We start from the raw sequence: 24921 nt of genomic DNA on the forward strand, positions 1-24921 counted from the left end.
TTAAAGAGCCTGACATTTCATTGCCTCCTATCTTGTACAATCATTTACAGCTGTGCAAAATGAGTATAAAATGCCATCATTTACTTCTGGCTCTCAGTGCCAAGAACAAACAGAGTTTGGCAGTCACTACAGCTAGAAAAATGTTAAATACTTACCCGTGCATGTTTTGCCATCCACTTTGAGTATAGATCCTTCAGGACAAACAAACAGGCCCTTTAGATGTCTGAAGGCAACCATGGCTACATTCAGTCTCGTTACTTATACAGGAAATTAGCTCTAAAGTAATGTAAAGAGGGGGAAAAAATCATAAATGAGAGGAAACATTTTTACTACTCCTCACCAAAAAAAATTAAAATATTTCTTAACCTTTTCATATATACAAGAAAGAGAGAGAGAGAAAGAGAGAAAGAGAGAAAGAAAAGAAAGAAAGAAAAGAAAAAGGAGGAAAAGGAAAAGTGATAGCAGAGAGAACAACAGTTCTGTTTTGTTTTGTTTTTTTTCTTCTGGGTTTTTGTTTCTTTGCTTTTTTTTTGTTTGTTTGTTTGATGGTATTTTTTTCCTCCTTTTTTTGTCTACCCTCTCTTAATTACAGCAAAGGAAAAATCTGAAATTGTTGCTGGGTCATGAAGTCATTATAATGATCAGCTTTAAATTTTCCAAATTTTTATGAAGGGGTGTTATCAAAATAGAAATAATTTACAAAACTTTTATTTTTTACATTTCATCTAAAATGGATCAGGCTTCAAAAATTATGAGGAAGGTAGACTTAAAGAATAAGTGCTAAATGGAAAGACAATAAGGAAAAACTACTTTCCTACTTCTCCCAAGGTAACTGAATTAAAACCAATGAAAATAGGAGATGAACCTTCCAGAAATACAACCATGTTCCTTAGTGGTAATTTTTGAGGCTATAGGGGCAAAACCATCCAAGGACCTAGCAAGAGTTTCCTTTTACTTTCTATTATAATAGTTGTAGTGCCAAAAATTTTTTAAGATTTATTATTATTGTTATTTTATTTCTCTTTTATGCAATTCTACAGGATATCCTCATTTCACCTTCTGCCCTGCAGTGCTGCATCTCGTTGTACCCCCTCCAGAACCATATGGCAGCACCCCCTGGTAGACTGGAATTAACGCAGGTTTCCCATGGCTGCTTTTTTGAATCAGCTGTATACACCAACTTAAATGGTTTGTAGCAGTTGCCTTCTCCCAGGCAGCTGCACTCTGAACCTGGTTGCTCTAATCCTTTAAACACAGTGAAGGGGGTGAAGAAACTGATCTCATGGACTGTTTGTTTCTTTCTGACCAGAGCTTGTGGCTTTGGATGAAAAGCTTCGTACAGGACTTGGAGGACAAAGCATCAAAACGTCTGGTCAGCACGTGGACTTCTCACCTTGCATCTCTCTCTTTCTCAAGGTATGTTGATGGTGACATATCTGCCTTGTGCTGCAGTAGTTATGGAGTTATACTGTCCATGCTGCATCCCTAGCCTGTGTTAGAAAAACATTATTTTCTATCTAATTTGAGGCACCCAAAATGTAGGCATATGGTTCATCTAGTCATCCAGAGTAGGACTAAGTTGCACAGCGTCTAAGTGTTGTTTTGGACACAGAGGGATATCCCACCACCCGACAGCCTCTGGCTGCAGGTCTCCTATAGGTCCTTATCACACCTGGCTGCCTTGTGCAGCTGTCTCCCACACCCTGGATACCCATGCTTACGCCACTAAATCCTGCTCCTGGATCTTCCTTAACAGAGAAGAGAAGTGCCTCCTTGAGGTTTCAAACAAAAATTGATGAAAGAACAAAACTTTTCACCTCTGACTCTTACTATGACTAAAACATGGTTCTTGAAGCTTGCTCAAACATAGATCTTTGTTATTTCCTTCGAATTGTCTGTGTTCTCTGCATTTTGTTTTTCCACATTTGTCCAGGTTTAGACAGCCTCCTAGTTTATAACCACTTATGTTATATGGATAATTCTCTCAAGTATATTTTTAATACACATTTTAATTGATAAAAGAAAAAAAAATACTTTCCCAAAGTACAGCAGCCACCCAGAATAAACAATGTGATGTCTTGCTCATTGTAAACTTGCTTATGCATTTAATTTTATTGATTTCATGCACATTAGCAAAGTTATCAACCCTGACCTGAAAAGAAAAAGACGGTGCTGTAAGCTGCTCATTCAGAGACTATGCAAATCATTATGCAGGTTAGACAGTGAGCCAAATTCAGAGGCTGCGTTTAAAATGATGTAATTGCTTATGCACCTGTAATGTGCCACAGATCTGAATCTGAGCAGAGAGGTCTCTGTAGTCTGGGGTTTAAGGCCCATAAGATACCTACTTACAAGTGCATTCATACCATAATCAGATTTTTCATTACTTGTATGCGACTAATCAAATTATCATCCATTATCAGCATCTCCAAATGGTCTACTGTCCAGTTATCCCTAATGACTCTCGATGATCAAGAAAATGACAGTCTGTGTTCTTTGCCCCACTTATCATATTTCAATATTATACCAGCATAAGTTGTGCTGCTAGCTTTTGCTGCTGAAGAAAGTCAGTGCACAAGCCATGCCACTGTACAGACAAACCTTGACAGAGTGCAAGTTCCCCAGAGGTGAGGGTGCTAGCTGGCAAACAACTCCCCAAACACCATTAAACCTAGGCCTGTAATTCAACACGACTGCATGCAGGCATCTAGAACCAGACACACAGATGCATTAAACCTGACTCCTTTTTGCTCCCCAAGAGGCTCATACTTGATTACTTATGTGACTTACACTTTCTTAAACTTGCCATCTGTCTTTGGTTCACTTGGTTTAAGCTGATCCTACTTACATAATAAGGGATTGGAAGGGAGCAATGCAACACACAAAACTGGCAGAGGTTTTGGTGTTATATGAACTATCTCCAATATCATACTGGAGATGGTTTTGCATCACTGCTACTTACCGTGACATGTTTTCCTATCAGGCAGCAGAACAAAACCTCTTGGGCAGGTGCAGTAATAGGAACCGGGAATGTTCACACAGCCCAAAGTACAGCCATGATTCCAGAAGCCACATTCATTGATATCTGAGAAAAGAAACATGCTGTGTCAGAATAAGGTCATCAACCAGCATCCGGGAATTGGATTAATGAAGCAAACTAGCAGTCTTCCAGACTGTTTTGCCCATTCGTTTTACAAAATATATTGGTCCTAGTAAATGCCAAAAAAAATCAAGTTTGCAGACCTCATTCAAATAAGCTTCAAAAACCTTCTAAGTAACCTATTCACTATGTATGAGTCCAGCATAGGTAGCTAGAAGCAAAGTATGCCATCCCATAGAGAATCTGGTGCCAGTTAAATCCTGTGTGCACACCAAAAATTCACATTAGACACTTTATTCAGACAGTAATTTATTTTTATTTTTTTAAAAAAGGCTCCAACGTGACTTAAGTAAAATCTCAAAACACAGAAGTGGATTAGAAGCTTCCTTTCGGAAAACAATACTGGCTAATTTCCTGAGAAAAGTCCTGAAGTGGATGGCTGTTTTAAATGCTATAAACTCATAATTTTCATGTCTTTGCATCTTTTCAAATCTGGTTCTGTAGTGAAAAAGATGCTTCTAAAAGTTGTAACTTAACTATAATAATAATATTAAATTTTGATTAAAGCAATCCAGATTAAAACATTTATACCCATTAAACCATTTATACCCATTAAACATTTACACCAACTGGAATTTTTAAGACCTCTCAGTGTTTCATATTGCTCAATATAAGAATAAATAAAGTAAAAGAACAGAAGAAAATTTTTGTCTGATGGAATAAAGCTGACAGTAGATCCTATATTACCTTCACAATACTGCTTATTTCGACTTAAAATAAAGCCACTAGAACATTTACACCGATGAGTCCTCGAATCTGGCCTGCAAGTTCTTCTTCTGCACTTTTCTTTTGTTATATCACAGATTCCTCTTTCTGGAAGAACAAACTTAATGTAAATGTAAATGTAAATAAAATGGAGTTCTTACCACGTCAATCTTCTGCTCAAGGATGAACTACTTTGATCAAAGATGCAGTGACATGTCCTCTCCTTCTCAACAGCTATTTGCTCAACCTGAGGAACTTATTATTATTAGAAAACAATCTCTATTAATCTTGATTGGTAAAATCAGGCCAAAAAGTCACTATAAAATTAAAGTACCTGTAGGAATAAGAGTAGGTTTTTAAGAATGGTCATTTCTAGTTCCACATCAGCACAGGCAGATCTGGAAAGAGCCTTGGAGCAGGGGATGGCTTGGTTTGGGTGAGTAACTCTAGTGTCTACGAAAGGGAAAAACCTGTGTAGCAGGCTTCATATGCAGCCAGTCGTGAACAATATTCTGTGCTATCAGGCTCTGTAAATCACTCAGAAAGAGAGAGAGCACACGCAAAAAATGAGGGAAGAAAGAAAAAGTCTGGAAATTAGGACAAAGCAGTGCTTAGGTCTTACATTACTTAAAAAACAAGCAAACAAAAACAAAACAAAAACACAAAAAAACAAAACAAAACAAAACAAAACGAAAGCCTGGATAGATGACAATGACCATATTTTTTATTTTAAAATTATTAGTACAGCCTAGAGAATCTTTGTACTGAAATGGATCCTGGGTTCCTGACTATTAGAAATGCACACATTATAAATCTTGTAGTCAGATTTAAAACTCAAAATGTTTTTGATGCCCTAAAAGGTATGTACAAAGTTTCTTCAGAGGAAGCAGAAAAAAACACTCAATAGGTTTTCAGAAGCCTTCCTGCTTTTCTTGCTTCATAGAATAAGGCAAACAGGTACATCTTCCATGGGAAGGACTGGAAGAGCCATGTGTCTCTGCTTGGCTCTCTTTCACAGCTGGTGCTTTCATAGATATGCAACACTCACAGTCTTTATTTTTGTATCACAAACTATTATTTTTGTTTTAATCTTCCTAATCTTCTTCTGGGGTTGCTTGCCCCTTTTCCAAGCTAAGAATAGATGAACTGTTGTTACTGGATGTGGGTATGCAGCCACCCACACATAACTCTGTATTTTCCCTGTGTTGTTTGTGTAACAGAGGAAACCATAGGCTCATACAGGCAGGGAAGACATTTGTATGCAAACAAATTTCTTGCACTATTTCCACTTTACCCTCTAAATTCCAAGAGACAGAAAGCAGCATAGTATATGAGTTTAGTGTTTAGTCTTCTCCTCGCCGCAGAGGAGAAAATGCTGGCCATTTGTTGGAATGACAGACCACATCTATAGAAGAGTGAAATAATTTCCTAGACGTAATTTTCAGACAATTTCACCTTGGCAGAAAGCATCAACATTGGACTTATTTAGATGAAACCGATTGACTTTTCTCTAACAAAATTGAATGAAAAATAATGAATAGATGATTAGATGGATATTATCTATGTCATTAAGCATGTTAGGCTATCAGAGACTTGAATTTTATGTAGTTTTAGCTTCACTTCTCTTTTTGTAGAACCAGTTTTGAATCTATGTTACTGGACCCTTAATCTTTGTCCCTGTTGTAGTCAAATCAAGCATATACCATGGTGGGGTGTCTGACTTTCAAATACAGAACTCATTACAGAGGTAGGAGTGCAAGTACATGCAATTTCAAAACAATACAAATGAGCAACAAGATCATCTTATGCTTATCACCAGTATGTTTTCTTGTTCCTTACTTGTACCATTATTGGTCTAATGAGACCTAATAAACCTGGATGTTACAATGGAAATACCATAGCAAACAATTTTGCAATCTAGGAAATCTCAGAAAGATATTCTTTAACACAATAATTTTAGACCTCAATATTGCCAAAGCAATATGTCAGAAAAAGAAGAAGAAAAAAAAAAAAAAAGGAAAAAAAAGGGACAGAAAGGGGAAGGGAAAAAGAAGAAAGAAATTATCACATCTCAAAACTAGAAGTGAATAGTGACTAAGTTATTGATCAAAGCTTTAAGATAATCTTTTCTGGAAGAACAGCCACTATGAAACATATTTTCTCCACCACCACCCACTCCATCACCTTTTTTAAATGGAAATGGGTGTTTTCAAATGATAGTCTGATACCAGTATCTCACACTGGAAAGAAACACAAGGTAATTCCTTATGTTAAAAAAATAAAATAAAATAATTATCCTGAGTGTTCTGAATATCACTTCCTCTTAATTTTAACCTGTCAGAGAAGACTTAAAAAAAAAAAAATCTAGAGGCAGCCTTTTAGATTGTAAGGTAATTTAGGTGTCTTATGAGCCATTAATAAAAGTGAGAAGAGTACTCCAGCAGGCATTTATAAATACACATACTGACTTCAAATCTAGGGTTAGTTATTGAAGAGGCTTGAGGTAAATTGGAGGCCATCTTCCAGCTACTGCCATACCAAAGTTGTATGGGGTTATAGAAAACCCGTAGCAGAATTAATGCTCTTCTGTCTATTTATTGGTCCTGATCAATTCAGGAAAGCCTTTTGAGAGAGAAAGGGAAGAGGGAACATGAGGAATTTAAGTAGTAAAGTAAACAATCCAAACTCCTGTCAAAATCAAGTCCTGTCAGTTGAGCACTTCTTGTCAGTTCCATTTTTATCTGAAGGAACTCACTTTTTATCTGTTTTAACGAAGGTCTGATAATTCACAGCTAACACTACAGTGAAACATACACTTTCTTAGCTTGTACAGAGCATCCAGTTAGTCGAGGTATGCTTTTATCTCCAAGTTTCTCTGTTGTAAGATCAGCTATAAATCTCATTTGTACTCTAGGCTCATTAGTCCTTCTTTTATCCCAGTTCTTGCACTGGATAAGCCAAGCAATGTACATGCAAAGTCCAAAAGGTTCATCTGGATTCAGCCCATTAACCTTCTTCCTACTCCATCACTTCCCAGACATTTTTACAAGAAGGTATTTGGAATGAAAAAGAACTATTGCTGAAAACAATTACTGTCATACTTTGTAAGACGTTAGAAATGTAGGGCTAAATAATGCAAGGCATTTAAAAACACTAGTAATTAAATTATTAAAGAAAAGTGAGGAACACCTCTTTCCAGTGGAAAGAGAAACACTGGAAAGCAGCACGTTCTGGAGGAAGGAGGGGAGTTAATCTTCTGGGAGAGGAATAAAAGCTAAGTGCCCATAGTCAAAGAGCAACACGATACATACTCTTATGGAGAGAACATATGAAACATGACCCTGAGGTTCAGGAGACTGCTGTCATGAACTACCTTTCTTGGTCACTATTTCTCCCTCTCCATCTTCCTGTAATTGTAAATATGGCGACAGACAACACCCAACGGGGTTTCCTGAGACTACGCAGGGCCTTCCAAATCTCTTTGCAACAACCCTAAGCCTTGTGTGGGCATGTCACTATGCGCACCCTTTCCTAGTTTCTCTGTGTGAGAGCACCAAGTGTGTAAGTTGAAGAAAGTGCTTTAGTTTGAAAAGATGACTGTTTTGCTCCAAGGAAGCACAGAATAGGTATTGTCTCTGAATGAAGGCTCCCTGCATAAGTTTGATTTCCAAGAGCACTTTTTATTCTTCGTGTCAACAGATCTTTGCACTGCAAACAAAGCATTTGAAAGGGAAAGTTCCCTTAAAGATTTGATTTTCCCACTCAGACCAAACTTGAGGAAGGAGATACAGCATAGTATCATATACAGCTGTCAGCTGGCATGAAGAAAGATGAAGCTGAATACAATAGAAAGGTGAAGATGAATACAGTAGGTATTTAAAAATTGTTCAAGCAAGACATACACAGTTTCATTTTTGCTCATACAAACACACACTGCTTTCTTCTAATGTTTTTATACCACCTCTGCCTCTGGCAACCCAAGACTCTTTTCACTTCGGAGTTCTGCAATCATTGCTTGACACTCCCAGATGCCTGCCTTCTGTTTGCTCAATTCTTCATGTCAAAGCAAAACTGGTGACAAAGGCTGTTCAATTAAATCAATAATACTCTACATCTGCTTTCCAGATAACAGAGAACAAGACATCATTTTCCCTGGGCACCTCCCGCTTCCTACTGCCTCAGCAGGAATACTCAGGCAGGGTAAGTGATCCATAGCCAACTACTTTCACCTCCTGATCCCACAGTGAAATGCAGTGACATGGACACCTCACAGTGTAGGCTGCAACTGATAGTAATTAAAGACACCTAAGGCTCTCATTTGATAGTTACTATGGAAACTTCAGGTCTGTCTTAAACAGGATGACTCTTAATCCAGTCTTTTCAAAGTGAAGCTGACACTTTCACACTATCACTTGCAGGGCACACTACATACTTCTTAAAAAACTTCAGTGCTGTAATAATCAATTGGAGGTATTTAGATGTGCAGTGCATTAAAACTTCCAGAAGAGAATAGACATTTCATGAAGATAATCTACACAAAGAATTTAAAAAAAAAAAAAAAACAGCAAAAAAAAAAAAAGCTGTACTCTGCGCATTTACTAGCAAAGTATAAAAAAACGTATTTGTGAGGAAAAATGAAGAAAAAAAAAGAAAAGACAAGGAGAAAAACACATTTATCTACACATATATTCAGATTAATGACATGAGTAGTTCATGCTCAGCACACGTTTTGCTGAAAATAAAATATTACTGTAAAAGATCAGAGTGTATTACATTATTACTCTCACAAATATAGCTGTATCATTACAGTTTACTTACCAAAATCCTGAAGATCTGTTCTTGCACCTGGCTGTTGAAATGGATGCACCACTTTTATCTCCACTGGTGGAAAAAATGATGGTTTCAGGCTAATTGTGACTACAACTTTTCCGGTATACTTGTTGGCTCTCCATATCATACCAGATTTCAACTCTGAATAGTACAGGTGGTCAGCAAAGAGAGACATACCAAGCAACTGATGTCTACAACAGAGAGAAAACAACATGAGATGGCACATTACCTGGTCCCTGTCTATTTACTCACTATACATTTTCTGACCATTGAGTTCAGTCAATTCACTGTAAATACCTTTTATTTGTATTCCTATATATATCTTATGTCATCTTATAGGTATATATGAGAGTCAGATGAAGTGCCAGAGACAGCCCCAGAGCCCAGAATCTGCAGATTTGCAAGAAACACCTGCAAAATGGTGGGCACTTCTCACCAGTTACATGAACTGTTGTTCCAGACTGACCCAACTGACATGGAAAGCCTAGGTATCACCCTGCAGCCTGTTGAACCCAGCAACTAAAATGGGCACCTGCTTTGTTGAAGGATTTAGGTCAGGTAAGTCCCCCTGTTTCTCAGTTTTCAGTGTCCTTTTTGATGGGCATCCCTCCCATCAGGAGCACGCTCAGCTAGGCAATGGGGAGCAGAGGGGTACACAAAGGTTGTATAGGACATTTTCACCACATCTGCTGACGTTTGCTGGAGAGCCTGAGCACAGGGCGTTCTCCAAGCCTCCCTGACCAGCAGCTGAGGAGGACAACAGGCTTAGGGAAGGATAGGAAAGACCTGGTGGAGCTCAGGCTCTTGAGCACAGCTCAGACACCTGAGCTGACCTACTGTGACATTGGACAAATCATTTAATCTCTCTGCTTTTGGCTTCTCTATCTGCAGAAAAAGGCCACTAATAAACATTTAGAGAGGATTTCTGAGGATTAAGTGGTTATCGCTTGCTAAAAGCTTAGAAGATGGAGTACTCAGTGGCAGTATTATCCCTGCAACAGTGTCTTTTTTCCATTTTCAAATCTGTAGTTTTAGATCTACAGTTACACGTCATTTCTGCTACACTTTGTACTCCTCATGGTGTTATAAAATGATAAAATAAAAGTCTTCCTTTTATTTGGATACCTAGGAAATGAGTGTTTTATTTCTGACAAACTCAGAAAAACTCACCGGCCAGAACTCTGAAGCAAATGAACAGCTCCCCCATCATAGTCACACGATCCAATATGGGAAATCTCCTTCCCATGGTCATGCTGGATCCAGTAGAGCCTTATGTCAACCAAGTCTAGTGAGATGGCCTTTATTTTTTCTGTGGTTCTTAAAATATTTCTCACATCACTTCCATTGAGAGATGCTCGGTATATACTGGAAACTGTGCTGTCAGATGACCAAAATAACAACCTGCAGGCAAGAGAGGCATGTTTTGGAAAAATATATGTATATGTTTACAAGATCATATCACTGCTACACATTCCTTATTTAGTTGCTCCTGTATACAGAATTTTTCAGTCTTACCACAGTGCTTCCAGAACCAAAACTAATCATAAAGCAAAAGGCTTTCTCAATACACATTGACCTATTTCAGGAAAACCCCATATACCTCTCCCTTAACATAACTCTATTAAGAATGGAAACATTTTTGACAACAAAACATTGTCTGTTTAATGGAAGTACAGTTACCACTACATTTTTGCTACAGTTGTTTTCTTGTTTTAATAAACAAGTTTCTATCAGGGACTCTATGACTCCGTTCAGGAAGCAATGAGGTACTTGAAATTTATCTCATGTAGGTCAAGCAGGAATCAGCCCAGCTTAACCATGAAGTGTTATTGTCTCTCTCTCTGCTTTGTTCAGCCATGCAGTCAGTGAAGGAAACTGGAATAACCGCTCAGATCTGCAGGGGGCTCCTGCAGACTTAGGAAAAGACACGTCTTTGAGGCAGCTGTGCATTGCCCTCTGCCTCTGGGGAGGAATCCATCTCCAGAAATTCTAGTCCAACATGTCACACAGTGGTACTTAACTTAAAAATACCATGTCTATTATTGTTTTCATTTATTTCTACCTTCCTGCTGGTTATAGCAGCCAGACTACGCTGTCATTGAATTAAGACAGTCAAAATACAGCTCCAATACCCAAATCAGTTATGCACTGAAGCTACTTATAGCTCAGGTTATTCATGGATCAGAACCCAGATTTACTGATGTGACTAAGGTTAGCAACAGTTCTTCCTTTCAACATGGCAAGTTATCTGTCATTATTGTATATTTTATTTTTTAAGGTTTAGGTTTAGATTATTTGCTTTAGTCTCTTATACTTTTGCACAAAAAACTCCAGGAAGCTTTATGATTTTGCCTTGTCTTCACAAAATTAAAAGATTTATATGTATGAAACAGTGTGCCATAAAGTCAGCTTTTCTATGTTTATTTAAACTATTGTTATAAGGACAAAAACAGGATTAGATCTCTCCGGTAAGGGACTGTACTAAACAAGTAGGAAGAATCAGTCCTTGCCCATGGCTTTTCCTCACTTTTACATGGTCTACAATTATCATATATTATTAATGTATAGGCAAAAACATATGGCCACAAGAACAGTCCAATTTTCTACTGCCATTTTTAAGCACTTCGTTAATATCTAGTTACATTTCTATAACACCTGCTATTTAAGAAATTTCAGTGATCAGGAAGGTTGGATAAATGCTAGGATTCACTTTTTATTAATAAGGAAACTAAGAAACAAAGGTGGTTATAGTCTCTGTGCACATCTTTTGCAAGTCAGCATGTGGACATAAAATGGTATAAACAAACAGAAAGACAGAAGAAAAAAGACTAGAGACCAGCTTGAGTAATTGCCAGCATTTATCTTCTTTGCCCTCTCTTTCCCTTTATTTTGAATCCTTACTTTTCATCATTCCTAAACACCATTCTCTCTCTCTCTCTCTCTCTCTCTCTCTCTCTATATATATATATATATAAAAATCTTACAGCTATAGTTGCATTATTAGTAGCAAATAATCTTATCACTGCTAATAATCTTATCCAGACCCCTTCTTTGAGAAAAACTGTTATTAGGGTATCATATTGACCTTCATTACTTAAGAGTTGCACATATTTTAGGGAAGACACTGTTGTAATCAGATTTAATGCAGGTTTATACCTGCTGGATAAACCTACTGTTTTTTATTTTTTAAATTCAGTTCACATTAAAAATAGAGCCCTTAGAGTTTGCATACAAGCAAAATGCACTAGGACATAAAAATGATGTTAGACTCCTTGGAGCCTACTTTCTTTACAGTTCATTACTGGCTTACTGGTCTTTCAGTAAGCACATAAGTACAGCTTCAGTGCTTGATGAATCACACCTAGGTGAATATACGCACTTGAATCTCCACAAACTTCTGCATGAGTTCAGCAAATACACTCTTATAATGCTATTTGTAACATGTCTTTCTGTGGCATTTGACAGTGGATTTAAGGACCCGTGAATATTTCCAAAACTGGTAAGTACTATATTAAAAGCAAATCAGCAATATGTATATATATAAAGGCTGATGTTCAGGTCTTTAAAGCCTACCCAAATGACAAGACTCCAAGGAATACTACTAATATTACTATCATCAGAAAACTATTTTATGTATAAATGCAATATGAAAATACACACAAGTCTTAATATTAAAATACTTTTATACAGTGCAGAGCAAGCTTACTGCAAGTTAAAAGTGGCAACAAAAATGTGATTTTGCTGTATCATAGCATCTCAAAGTCTCCTTATCTTTTATTTTCACAGACTTGAAGAGATTTACATGTCAAGAGAAATTAGCATGGAGAGACCACTGTGAAAATTCATATCAATAACTTCTGAGGATGCCAAAACTCTTATTTACCCATGGTTCTCACTGCAAATGGCTTGAAGCTGAAAGGAGCATCTTTATGAAGGTCAAATTACTGATAACACAAAGCAGCAACTCTACAATCAGAATCAATATTCAGAGCTACTGAGGAACAAAGGAAATAGGAACTTTTGTTTGTTTGTTTGTTTGTTTTTCCTGAAAATACACTAATTAACATTCTAAGTATGCCACGTTTGGAGCACAAGGGACTCCCAGCATTTGCAGGCATCATAGCCCTTGGTGCTCCAGTTCTAGTTCCTGTTACCCTGAAACTTTCCTCTCATCAAGAAATGACCAGCATTGCTTCTTTTCCCTCAGCTGTCCTCACTAGCAAAATTCTCCCTGATGACCAATAGGTATAGATTCTGCATTAGACTTTGATGGGCTTTTCTCACACATTTCTCTGGTTCTCTCATATACTTGTTAATATTTTAGCCTATTTTGTCAACGGTCAAGGAGGTATTGGGATACAGATAACACACTGCACAGAGTATCCTTAGAAACCACAATCATATTACTTAACATATTTTGAGACCATTTTCATGAAATTACTAACCTAGTTAAAATTACCTTTGCTCTGCATCAATGGTAATCTTTGTGGGACGACCAACATTTCTTAGAATAACTCTGCGTTTCTTCCCATTCATGTCTGTTGCTTCTATGGTTGATTTCTGTCTGTTGGCCCAGAGGATGTCTTGATTTATCCAGTCAATAGCAAAACATGAAATGCCTTTGTCTATGTAACACAGTCTCTGTAAACAAGCAAAAAACAAGTTTGCAAGAAGCATATGTACTAATTTAAGCTTGACTTTCAGTATAGAGACTACTGTGCTAGACTGAGGCTTCCCATCTCATTCCACTGCCTGCTTCATTTTCTCTCAGACCTGTAGTTATTTCTCTTTCTTATTCTTTAATCACTTTCATTTGGTCTTTGCACTTATACATACCCCTTCTGAACTGTGTAACTCCCTAAAAAATGGAAAACTGTTCTCCATCAGCGATACACTGGACCGGTCTTTTAGCTACAACTTCTTCCTACATTTCACAAACTAGGAAGTACCCAGACCTGCACTGTTACAGATGGGGGAAAACCTAACACAGTTTTGCTGGACCCTGATTCTTAAAAATCAGCATAAAATATATCAGTTAAGATTCCACATGGGTACAACAACAGTTGCAAATTCTCTCCAACAAAAGAAGGCTCTCACAGCACTAAAGTGCAGCAACAACAGCCTGTCTTCCCTTTTAATCAGCCAGAGGCAATGAACTGCACAGTTTTTTTCTGAACAAAAGATGCAGTGCTAAAAGAAGCATTTATGCAACCATAGAAACCATTAAAAGATTGGAGAAAAAAAGAGTAGGATTTCAAGCACATTCCACTCATACCATTTGTGCCAGTTTGAGTTACACTAATCTGGAAGACAAATTTCCATAACAATTAATTTAAAACTGATAGAAGTATTATTGTCTTCAAAGCTTGGGTTTGTCTCAATATCCTCCCCTTCAACTGATCCATGGAAAACGCTACGTGTATTGTGAATGTGAGTAAAACAGCATAGGCTCAGGACTAGAACTATTACAACACCAAAACCTGTTTAATTAGTCTGAAGTGACAACCAATGAACAGGAACTCCAGAACTGTACCTAAAGAGCAGGCGGTTTCTTTACAGGGTTTTATGCCCAGTAACTCAGAAAATTTCAGAGAACTGATAACTTTACCTCTCGCTTTGCGCCAGTCACGTGAATTCTTTGCAGAAGTCGCCTTTCTGAGTCTACCCAATACACTTTCTCTTCTGTATAATGAACGTCCATAAGTGTTGACAGACCAGCATCGGCCACCAATCTTTCGTGATTGGTCCCTTCAGTGTCAATTCTAAAGATGGCACTTCCATGGCTAAAAAGTAGGAATGGTACAGGGTCTGGTGTGGAGAAAAATAAATAAATGAGAAACTTATTAATAGATAGAAGTTGTGCTTTTGCTACATTACATTAAGTTCTCATCAGTATTATACTAGGAAAAGTTCAGGATCTAACCATTTCTTTCATATTTAATGATGACTTTCCAAACACATCACAGAGTGTCAATATGATGTAAACATAATGGTCCCTTCACATTTATTGCTGAGAATTTTTTAGGTCAAAAATATGAGTAATGAAACTGAGACTGCAGAAAAAGTTGTTACCACTAATACCAAACCCTATAGCCTAGTCAGAGGTCAGAAGAACCATCATGTGCATGCCAGCAGATGTTGGAAAAATTATGCCATGGATGCATCTCCAAGACGAAGACCAATTCCAACTATTGCTCCGTAGCAGGAACTTTTCACAAAGAGATGGGCTGGAGTCTCACTTTAACTGTCCAAACAGGGAAACTGAAGATCCCAATGTAGGGCAAAGGAAGAAGCTACAAAATGTGGAGGTTTCTTGTGACATAGAGGGATGGAGGAAAGCAAAGGATCCTTACTTGAAACTCCTACAGCTCAATAGCAACAACTCATTACAAACAAAAATGGTATTCACACTGACTGAAAGGTATAGGCATATCAGTAAGTTAACATGAAATATTTTAAAATGAAAAACTCAATCCATTTATGACCCAAACTCTATAAATCAAATTAAGGTTGAAGTGATGAGCAACTAGGATGGGCCAAACAGCCTTGTCATGGCCTTAAAACCAGGTGGCAACTATGGAAGGAGTTAGTGGGTTATAATGGCTGGTGGGGCTGCAGATTACACTAAACTAATTTTATCAAGTCTTATTTGTTATTTTTTAGGGTATCACCACAGGACAGGGTTAAGATCATCCAAGGAAACTTAACTGCATTTCCAAAACAGAATGTTTTTTGTTTAGGTAATTTGAATATCATGGATATCTATATGGTGTGTAGCAGAGGAAAGGAGTTTTTGGGTAGCCAGCCACATTTTAGTCTTTTCTAATATTATATCTCGGAACACAAAGCTCAGTCTTCAATTTACCACTAAAACCACATTCAAAGAAGAAAGTCCCATTATGTTGGTAACTGGGGGATTTATAACCTGGTTGCCTGAAACAACAGATCATGGCACACAAAAAATGCTCTAGTCAGGCAACTTTGAAATACAATTATTAATATAAATCCAACAGAATGACAGCTTTAAAATCCATCTAATCACTTGTTGAATTGATTTTCCAGGAATGCAAAAGTAACTCCCTGCTTACCAGGGATGGTTGTTATCAAGGATGCACTGAAATCAATTTCCTTGCACATATACTTTTGATAACTAAACTCATTTTATTAATCAGTTTTGCAACCTTTTAACTAAGTACCTTCATTATTAACATGAAACATAAGGTTTTAAACTCAGCTGACACCATTTCTACAAATTTTAGCCAGGTGCCATACCTTCACCATGGTTGCAAGGTTGTTTGATGCAACCCCCTTCACAGCAGAGGAAAGGGACCAAGTTTGATTTCTCTGGTGAACAACAAGTTCTGACAAGCACTCAGGACGTAATTTACTGCTATTCACAAGGACGGTGATCAGCTTTCTGATTTCTATACTAATACACTGGTGTTCATTTGGAGTTTTCAAGGTATTACCCAGTTATAACAGCTGCTTCTGGGATGTTAGTGTCTCCCTTTTTCTGCTGCTATTTGTTCCAAGCAACCCCATGTGAGAATATTTAAACTACGAAGACTTATTTTACATAAATGAATGGTGAAGTGTAGCAAGGTTGATTTATCTCAGGAATTTGACAGCTGTACTGCCAGCATTTTTGCCAATTAGTTGACCAAGAACATTTTTATAATTTGTTTTTTTCCTTTCCACTCTCTGAATTTCCACCAGGAGCCTATGAATGAGGACTGAACAAATCTGACTGCAGAGGGGCGAGCCAGATCTGGGACTTAATTTTATCAGGGGTTTAATGATCAGATAAACAACACCTGCATAAAAGACCTTCCAGTCTTTAAAACACGAGGACATATCACTTTGTGTACCCCCAACAGAAGAATTTATACATAGCATAAGGATAGGGTTCCTTATCCATCACGGTAGCTCCTGATCCATCACTTCTGGTGCTATAAAGGTCAGTAATAACTTTAAAAAAAAAAAAAAAGGTTGAAAACTTCTGATAATGTATAAAATAGGATTATGCTTTGAAAGATAGCTGAGCAGAAATATTGTGGTAAGTTAACAGGTTTGTTTTTGTATCTCTTCAGTTCAAAAGTGAAGAGTTTAGAAAACATTCTTTTAAAAAAAATATATCCATTTAAAGGACTAAACCTATCTAGGCAGGACTGAAAAAAAAAAAAGTCATACTTTGCTATCACTAAGAGTGATTCTAGGAGCTGACTGAGGTAACTGTGTTGGTGAAAATTTGGGAGCTGCAAAGAATATTTCTGATTGTTGTACATGCTCCCAGAGGCTACACCCAGAGGGACTGGAGTATATCTCCTACTTCTTGGGTCAAAAACCTGTCCTGCCATATCCCATCTCCCCATTAGAGAGAGTTCCAGGTAAACACTAGACAGAAAACCTGAACTCCTGGACCAGAAAGGAGTTTTAGCATATCCCAGACAGGAACCAAAACCAGACATTCAGGAAACCAAAATGGAGAGGTGAACTTCAGAGCACTCCCACCTCATATTCTAGATGCAATATAAAGTTAAAACAATTAATAAAATCTAACTAAATATTTTTTTCTATGAGTAGCATCAGTGCAGGACAGAATTAAGGTTATTCAGAGACCATAACTATGGATGTTTTCCCCTCAGAAGGGCTAAAAGCTTATAAAATTTGGATGCAGCTTATGTGTTCAAAAATCAATTTAAACTTTTGGGACAATAGGAAAGGCCTCACAGTAGCACTCATGTTTATTCTGATTATTCCCTACGGACCAAACCTAAAATAAGGGCTTCCTGCCTAACATTTCACAGCACTATCCCTAACCTAAATACACTAGACAGACATCAATGCCAACAGCCCAAAAGACGCAACAGTAGCAGGACCTTATGCATTGCCCTCTGTTCCTGGAAGTAGTAAGGAGAGGAAAACAGAGAGAGATTTCAGTTCTGAGCACAGAGAGAGAGTAGCTTTACTGAATAGGAAGTCTTCATTTGGTTTTATTTGTTTTTGTTTGTTCATTCTTCTTTCCACCACTATATTTTCCATTCTTCACCGTCACTCTTCTGTGGCATCCACTTTCACTCTTGCCACCTACCTGCACAGCAGGAGAGGCAGTTTTTCCATCAGCATACCAGAGCACCCCAGTTGCTGTCCAGAAACTAAGTCAGCATTGTGAGTTGAGACCAGACAGGCATGGCTCACTTCAAAATATAATGCCAACTGCTAAATAAATCTAAGACTCTAAAGCTCTGTTTTAATCACCAAACAGAAAATGACCTTACCATTTGCATAGCAAGACCGTTTGTCAATATCCAAGGTGTAGCCAGGCAAACAGGAGCAGATATAGGACCCTGGCACATTGATACAGGTTTGGCCACAGGCTCCCAAACCACCTTCAAGGCATTCATCAATATCTGAAATGTGGTTTTGAACAAATCAGGACAACTTGATAAGCAAAAACAGTACAAAGCAAACAGAAAGAATACCATTGGCATAGAAAGCTGATAACAAGCTAGTTAGAAAATGTAAGTTCTCATTATTAAAAGAGGAAAGGAGAATATCTGTATTGCTTTATGCATTGGTCTCAGGATCATTTGCCTTGCTTGTTGTCACATGCACAGTTATTATATGTAATTTTTTTAGAAATTACCATTCTCCCTCTTGTCTGGACACTCTACACAAATGGTCTCTGATTGCCCAAACACAGGGAACGGACTTATCTCGTACACAATTTCTGTTATTTGCATTATCATTTGTTATGCAAATGCTGCCTGCAGCTGCTTCCTTCTATTGTTATCCCTCTTTCCAGAATAACATTTTTGCAAATAAATTACCAAATTTTGCAACAGCAAAGCTGCAAACAGACTGCCATAGCACTGAGCTCCACCTTGAGCTCATTTCTGAGTTCTTTTAAGTTTCAAAAAACACATACAAAACATTAAAAAAAAAAATACCACTACATTCTGAGAGCAGTAAGCCCAAACCAACAAACCAAGGCAGCAAACAAATAGTAAACAAATTAATTAGAAATTTGACTTTTATCTGATAGATTAAGCTAAAACCTTTGGAAATTAGAAGATATTTGATGTATTTATGGTGTTTTATTAGAGTTTGAGACAATAAATATGATAAGGACTTCATTTTCCAAAAAATGTCACCATTGAGGAGCAAATTTTACACTAAGGGAGAAAGAAGTTGACTCCTTTGGCAGTACTCAGCACCACAGATGGCTGGCCTGGAAGGCTCAAAGAAACTTCACATCCTACTGAAATCAAATGTATCTGATAGCAGCTTGCTGAGGTTCTTGGCATCTGGAGTACCATACCCTTGTGTATTTCTTGGACAACCACTGTGAAGGATGCTCTGAGGAGCAGTTTCCCCCCTGCCCAGGATCTATTCGATGTCAGTGGCTTTACTTCTGGGTTTTGTCATTAGCATAAATCTGCATTTGTACATACAGGAAAAAAGGAACCAAAATGAATTCTTTTCAAGAAACACATTTGATTAAATCACTAGAGGACACCAGGCCGTTATGAGAACTACAGATATGTATTGACTTATTCTAAGTATAGCTTAGAACATTTTTTGTCTTTATTCCTGGTGAAGACTTACATCAAAGTTGTTAAAGATTGTGGATGTTTTACAACCATTTAATGTATCTGTACAGTTTAGGGAATGTTTCTGTGGCGTTTTCAGAGTTTTTCCACAATGTATGTTCCATATAGTAGATAACAATAGTAATTTAACAATACATAAATAAAAGCACATAACAATGTGGCAACATACAAGATGTAATCAGACCACGTGCAACTGATTTTTGTTGATCAGAGTACGAAGGTAAAACAGAAGCACTTCCAACAACTTAATTCCATAAAGCACTTTAATTCTAAACCACAATCTTCTTCACAAAATCAGCTTTCAGGAGCATATTTTCCCACACATACTAGGGCTGCACATGCCATTCTCCATGGATTAAAGGAGTAACTCCTCCAAATGTCCTCCAGAAAGTTTTGAATGGCTTAGAAGTTTGCCAATGGGCTACAGAAACCCGGAGTTCTAGGTTGCCAGTTTAAAATCAGCCACTCCTGGCTGACATTGCCTGGATGTCATTAAAATCAAAGAGCTCTTTGACAGCCTATACAGGAGTGCTTTGGTGACCTCAGCTCATTGCCACAGCTGCTGTCAGTGTTAACAGAGATGTGAAGGAGTCTGTGGGCATGAACACGGCTTGTATCTCACCCTGAAGCACTGGTTTTTGAATGGAGTAACTGGTTGACTAAGCTGGATGAACAAGGGCAAGACTCAGCTGATGAAGGCTATAATATAATTCACGTCAGTCAATATAACTTTTATGACAATAGTGGCCTGTTAAATAAACCTGATGTTACTCCTTTGAGGAAATCACAATTAGGGGTGCTAAAGGCAACTGTGTAGATGTAAGATTATTAAAGACAGAAGTCATTTTAAAAAGCAATGTGAAGCACTAATGAAAGAACTATTATTCAGTCACAATAAAGAGTACATTAAATAAGAATAAAAAGATAGGCCTGACCTGCAGATTGTATCTGGCAGACTGCTTACTCTAAAGAGGATTTGCATTCATTCTAGACAAATATCTGACTGCTTAGCAAGTTACAGGACAAGAAAAGTCAAATCAAAATACATATACACACAGGATAAATGAATGACAGTGGGGAAACAATTTTACTTCTGTATACGGCAGTGGTCAGACTATATTGGAATGCTCCTTGTATTTCTCAGATATAGTTTGTTAAAGAATCTTGAAAAATTAGAAAGTGGATACGATAAGGTTAAAAAGTATGATTTGAGGGTAAGAAAAACAACTTTTCAGTGAGACACAAATATCTCTGTTTAGTTTATCAAAAAGAAATTTGGGAGAGGACTTGATCACAGTGTACAAGGGTCTTCACAAAGCAAAAGCATCAGCTTTTCTAAAGGACACTTTAATCTTTTGCAGGAAAGACTTAACAAGGACCGATGGCTGAGCACTGAAGCCAGGGAAATCAATTTAGAAATTCAATTCACATTTAACACAAAATGTGATTCACTAAGGGGACTAGCTACCAAGAAAAACTGTGAAGTTGTGAAAACCATCAGTGGAAGGTCTCCAGGCAAAGTCAGAATGGGGAGACATGCTTTAACCAAGCACAAGTTACTGAGCTATGTACCAAGGTAACTGGGCAATGGCCTGTGATTTACAGGGAGGTCTTTTCCAGCGTTAAGCTATATGAGTCTACAAAACTAACATTTTGTGAAGGCGAAAAAAAAAAAAAGCCTTAGGAGAATTTGACCATAAAACCATCCATCAGGTGAAAGTAGCAATAGTAGCAATGCCTTCACCTGCATACACTCTTTGTGCCAAAGAGAAGCACACAGTCGCATCCTGCTGTGGCTGTTTTATGTCTCCTGGCAACCACTTCCCCCAGTGGGAACTTTACCCTGTGAAAGAAATCGGCTTAGGAAACACAAAAGCTGTCTGCAGTGCCCTGACAGCCAGTTCTGAAAGGAAGAATGAGGTTCTGCTCAGTTCTCAAAGGCTTCTTTATGCAGAAAATGCCTTGAGAATCAGCAAAAGCGATGAATCATGTCATCATGATGTTGGCAGCCCTCAATGACTTTGCATACAAATATGCCACTTTGTTGAGAGTCCTGAGAAATGCTCTGATTGCAGAAGGTGAAGCATTAGTATGCCTGGCAGGGACACAGAGAAACCACAGGGAGACAGAGACCACCTTTCATTATAGCCCCGAACACATAGATTATGTACATAAAATATACACATGCAGATACACACACTCAAACAACTTCACTCAAACGTGGTTCCTGTGGAGACTGTATTCCCAACTGTATTGGGAATGAATTCAATCTGCTATACTCAGCCACCACCACTTCTTCTTTCTTCGCCACATCATCTTTTCAACAAAGTTGAACACGAAATTTCAGCTGGGTTACAAATGCTCCAGCTACCAACAGGTCACAATAAGATAGAAGTAGCACAGCTCAGTATCTCTGCTCCCAAGTTCTTAAATGAGATTTAAAGTACAACCTAATCACTCTCAGTTTTTGCTAGGGTAGAGGCTGTGGAGTGCTTCTATATCGTGGTAAGAAATATAATGCGAATGCAATAAGGTGTTTATCAGCTCATGGACTCTTCCAGTTCAGGGCCATTCTGCATAAAGCAGAATCAAATTTAGAATTGAATTCAAATTCAGAAACCATTTGTAAACATTTTGAAGAAAAATGGAAAAAAGATCCCAAAGTACTATGATATTGTTAGTTTTCTACCTTTCTGAACTCAGATCTCAATAGTTCGGCCACTAGAATGGGGAAAAAAATACACTTTTTTTTGTTGTTGTTTTACCTTATAAATAAATTGTATGCATAAATAAGTAATTACTAAATCATATCCAAGGCAAAAATTTGAAAAAAAATGTAGTTCTAGTGGACCTCTACTTCCCAGATCATGTAGTTCAACTTTCAACACAGTGTTATTGGCTTGCCTTTCAAAGACGAATTTCATGATGCAGTTATCTGTCCCTTTTTGAAAGGCATCAGCAAATATTGTCATCCAGCTCCAGCAGGTTTCAAATTAGATACTAGAAAGTAGATGGGTTTTGCTCAAAACAGAACATAAGATTAATATCTGCTATTTTCCACTGAAAAAGACATTTTTTCATTTCCAATGAGAAAAACATTGATGAGTCTTGTAGTATTAGTCACTGGCCCTGGAGTCTCCTCCTCAGCCCACTTCACAATTAAACTTCATGTGTAGTATGATGCCATTTCTGTCATTTCTTGTGACATATTTACCCCCTTTCTATTTTGATGCAGTTTTTACAGCTAGGGATAGTATTTGTCCACATTCAGCTGGATCCAATTTCCAGAGAATTCAGTGGGAATCTTCTCATGAATTGGCCTTCGGGCTCAGACCCATGTTGAAGAATTCCCTTCTGTTATTTGGTAACAATATTTTCAACCCTCTTTTCCCCAAGGCAATGGAATATGAAGTGAGCTAGCTGGAAGACAACTACTGAAAAGAAGCAAGCAGACATGCCTCGACTGCAGCTCTTCTGAAAAATAGGGTTACAGTGGGGTTCCAAAAGGATTATCCCTAAAGCTATGCCATGACAGGGGTAGACAACACAGCTCCTCATTTCACTGGCTCTTATTGCTCTTTATGCAATACTTGCAGGGAAAGGGTAGCTGTGAATCAGCAAGGTTTTGACATTTCATATTCTTCAGAATACAACATAAGAGGTCTTAACAGTGTGTCTTCAGAAGGCTGTATGGAGCAAACTAAAACCAGGACTTAGCTAATTAAGGTGAATTTAAATACGTAATACAAATAGGAATAATTTAATATTCCATAAAACCAGTGTTCTATGACAGGAGAGTCGTGAACAGCAAGAAAGAAAGTAGGAAAGCTTGAGACACAAAAAGAAGCATCTGACTAAAAGAGTAGACCTAGATAGCTGCAGTTGTCACCTTCAGTTGCAGCCTTTAGCTTTGTAGGAATGTGCAGCATGCTAGCCCTGAAGAAGTGACAAGGGCTGATCAGATAATGTCAGAAGTTAGCAGAGACCTGCAGAATTTAAGGACCTACGGTTAGGTACAACTTTACTAGTGTGGGTTGTGTTTGTTTTTTACAATTTTGTTTTCTGATTTTTAAATAACTATCTTTCTTCACCTTGAAAGCTTACAAAATGAATACTTAAAGTCAGCCCTGAACCAAGGTACAGCGTTTTTATATATTGCCTTTCAGTATTCAGAAAATAATATATTTACCTTGGGTAGCCCAGGACTGTCAGGCACTAGTGTCTAATCTAAAATCAGTAATGCAAGGGGCTGCTCTATGGGTGTCTTCAGATAAACATTGCCATCTGGGGATTTTTTTTTTGGTTTCAAGTAAGGAAAGCATCTATATACCATGAATGTAGTATATTTATATATATATTGGTATTTATACCATTATAAAACATAGTGTTGTTAAAGCAGTACTTCAGGAAGAGACAATCAACTACTTCCAACAGGCATAAGATCCATCCCCTGGTGTACCATTTATGCTTAGATGGTCAAACATTTTAGAAACAGAAGCTGTCCCAGTACCAACTATGTATGCATCTTTACCTTGTAGGAAGAACAACTGTGTGGCCAAGACTATTTTTCTTTTAGAGGTAGAAGGTCCTGTTTTCACTAGAGTCTAAGGAAGATGAGTCATTGAATGGTAACTGAGTCCCCAGTCTTTACATCAGCTTAAAATAAATGATTAAATCAAGATGACAATGTCAAGAATTGCAGAAATGCTTCCAATAGTATCATAAATTTTTGATAAATGGATATGCTCATGCACCAGACTAGCCTTATTTTGACCTCATAATTTGTTCTCCCATACTTTATCTCTTATAAACTGTGCTGTTCTGGGCTACGTGCCCCTCTCCCCCCCTCAAGGTCTTTCCTCTCTTGGCATACCAAGTCAGGATTCAAATAATCTCTCTTAAAATAACTGTATAAAATTATGTGAAACATTTAGGGTTGGATTTCACTATCCTTCCACAGGATGAGAAGGCCTTTGATCTTTGAATACCCCTAGAAATAAAAGGAACTAATTAAGAAGCAAGATATTTAACAACGTAAGAAGAGCAAAGCCTAGACCTTCATCTGTAGTGGTAGTATGGAAAAACAAATCTAGAAAAGTTAGAAAAACACTTCACAGCAAGTGTTGCTTGTAACAGCTCTCTTACAGAGAGCAGGCACCTTCTCAGTGGAGGGTAGCCCTTAGGGCTGGCAGGATGCCACCACGGTCACGGACAACACAGAACACTTTACAATGGGTATACTTATTACAGCTCACCGAGAACGGTCGCCAAGCCACAGTTCAGCTTGCTGTCATTGTTCACAGTTCAGTAGTATGAGTCATGTCTCCCACTCACCACTTTTATCCCCACTATTACCTTCAAAGCCTGCCCCCAGCTTCCTACCACTTGCTTCCACTGCACACCCTCCATCTCATGTAATTAATGAACTAGAATATCATACATCCGATCTTCTGGTCAGAAGGGAACTTGAGCATCAAGCACACAGAAGAAAGAGGGGAAATCCATGCCATCAAAGTATCCTTCAGTCTGATATTTCACTTCAAACCTTTGCCTTTTCTTAATCCCTTGCAAATCTCTAATAAAAAGATACCTTAGCACACCTCATTTTTCATT

At 37.8% G+C, this 24921-nt stretch overlaps 1 protein-coding gene across 1 annotated transcript in view; it reads right to left on the reverse strand.

The window, feature by feature from the left end:
- EGF (epidermal growth factor) overlaps positions 1–24921 on the reverse strand; it is a 61441-nt gene that overhangs the window by 34029 nt on the left and 2491 nt on the right. The window contains 9 exon segments of the mRNA XM_040556183.1: positions 156–202; positions 204–276; positions 2963–3085; positions 3848–3973; positions 8684–8886; positions 9866–10096; positions 13155–13336; positions 14304–14503; positions 17974–18105. Coding sequence (XP_040412117.1) covers positions 156–202; positions 204–276; positions 2963–3085; positions 3848–3973; positions 8684–8886; positions 9866–10096; positions 13155–13336; positions 14304–14503; positions 17974–18105 — 1317 coding nt within the window.

This window comes from Cygnus olor, chromosome 4, assembly GCF_009769625.2.
Source record: "Cygnus olor isolate bCygOlo1 chromosome 4, bCygOlo1.pri.v2, whole genome shotgun sequence".
Classification (NCBI taxonomy): Eukaryota; Metazoa; Chordata; class Aves; order Anseriformes; family Anatidae; genus Cygnus; species Cygnus olor.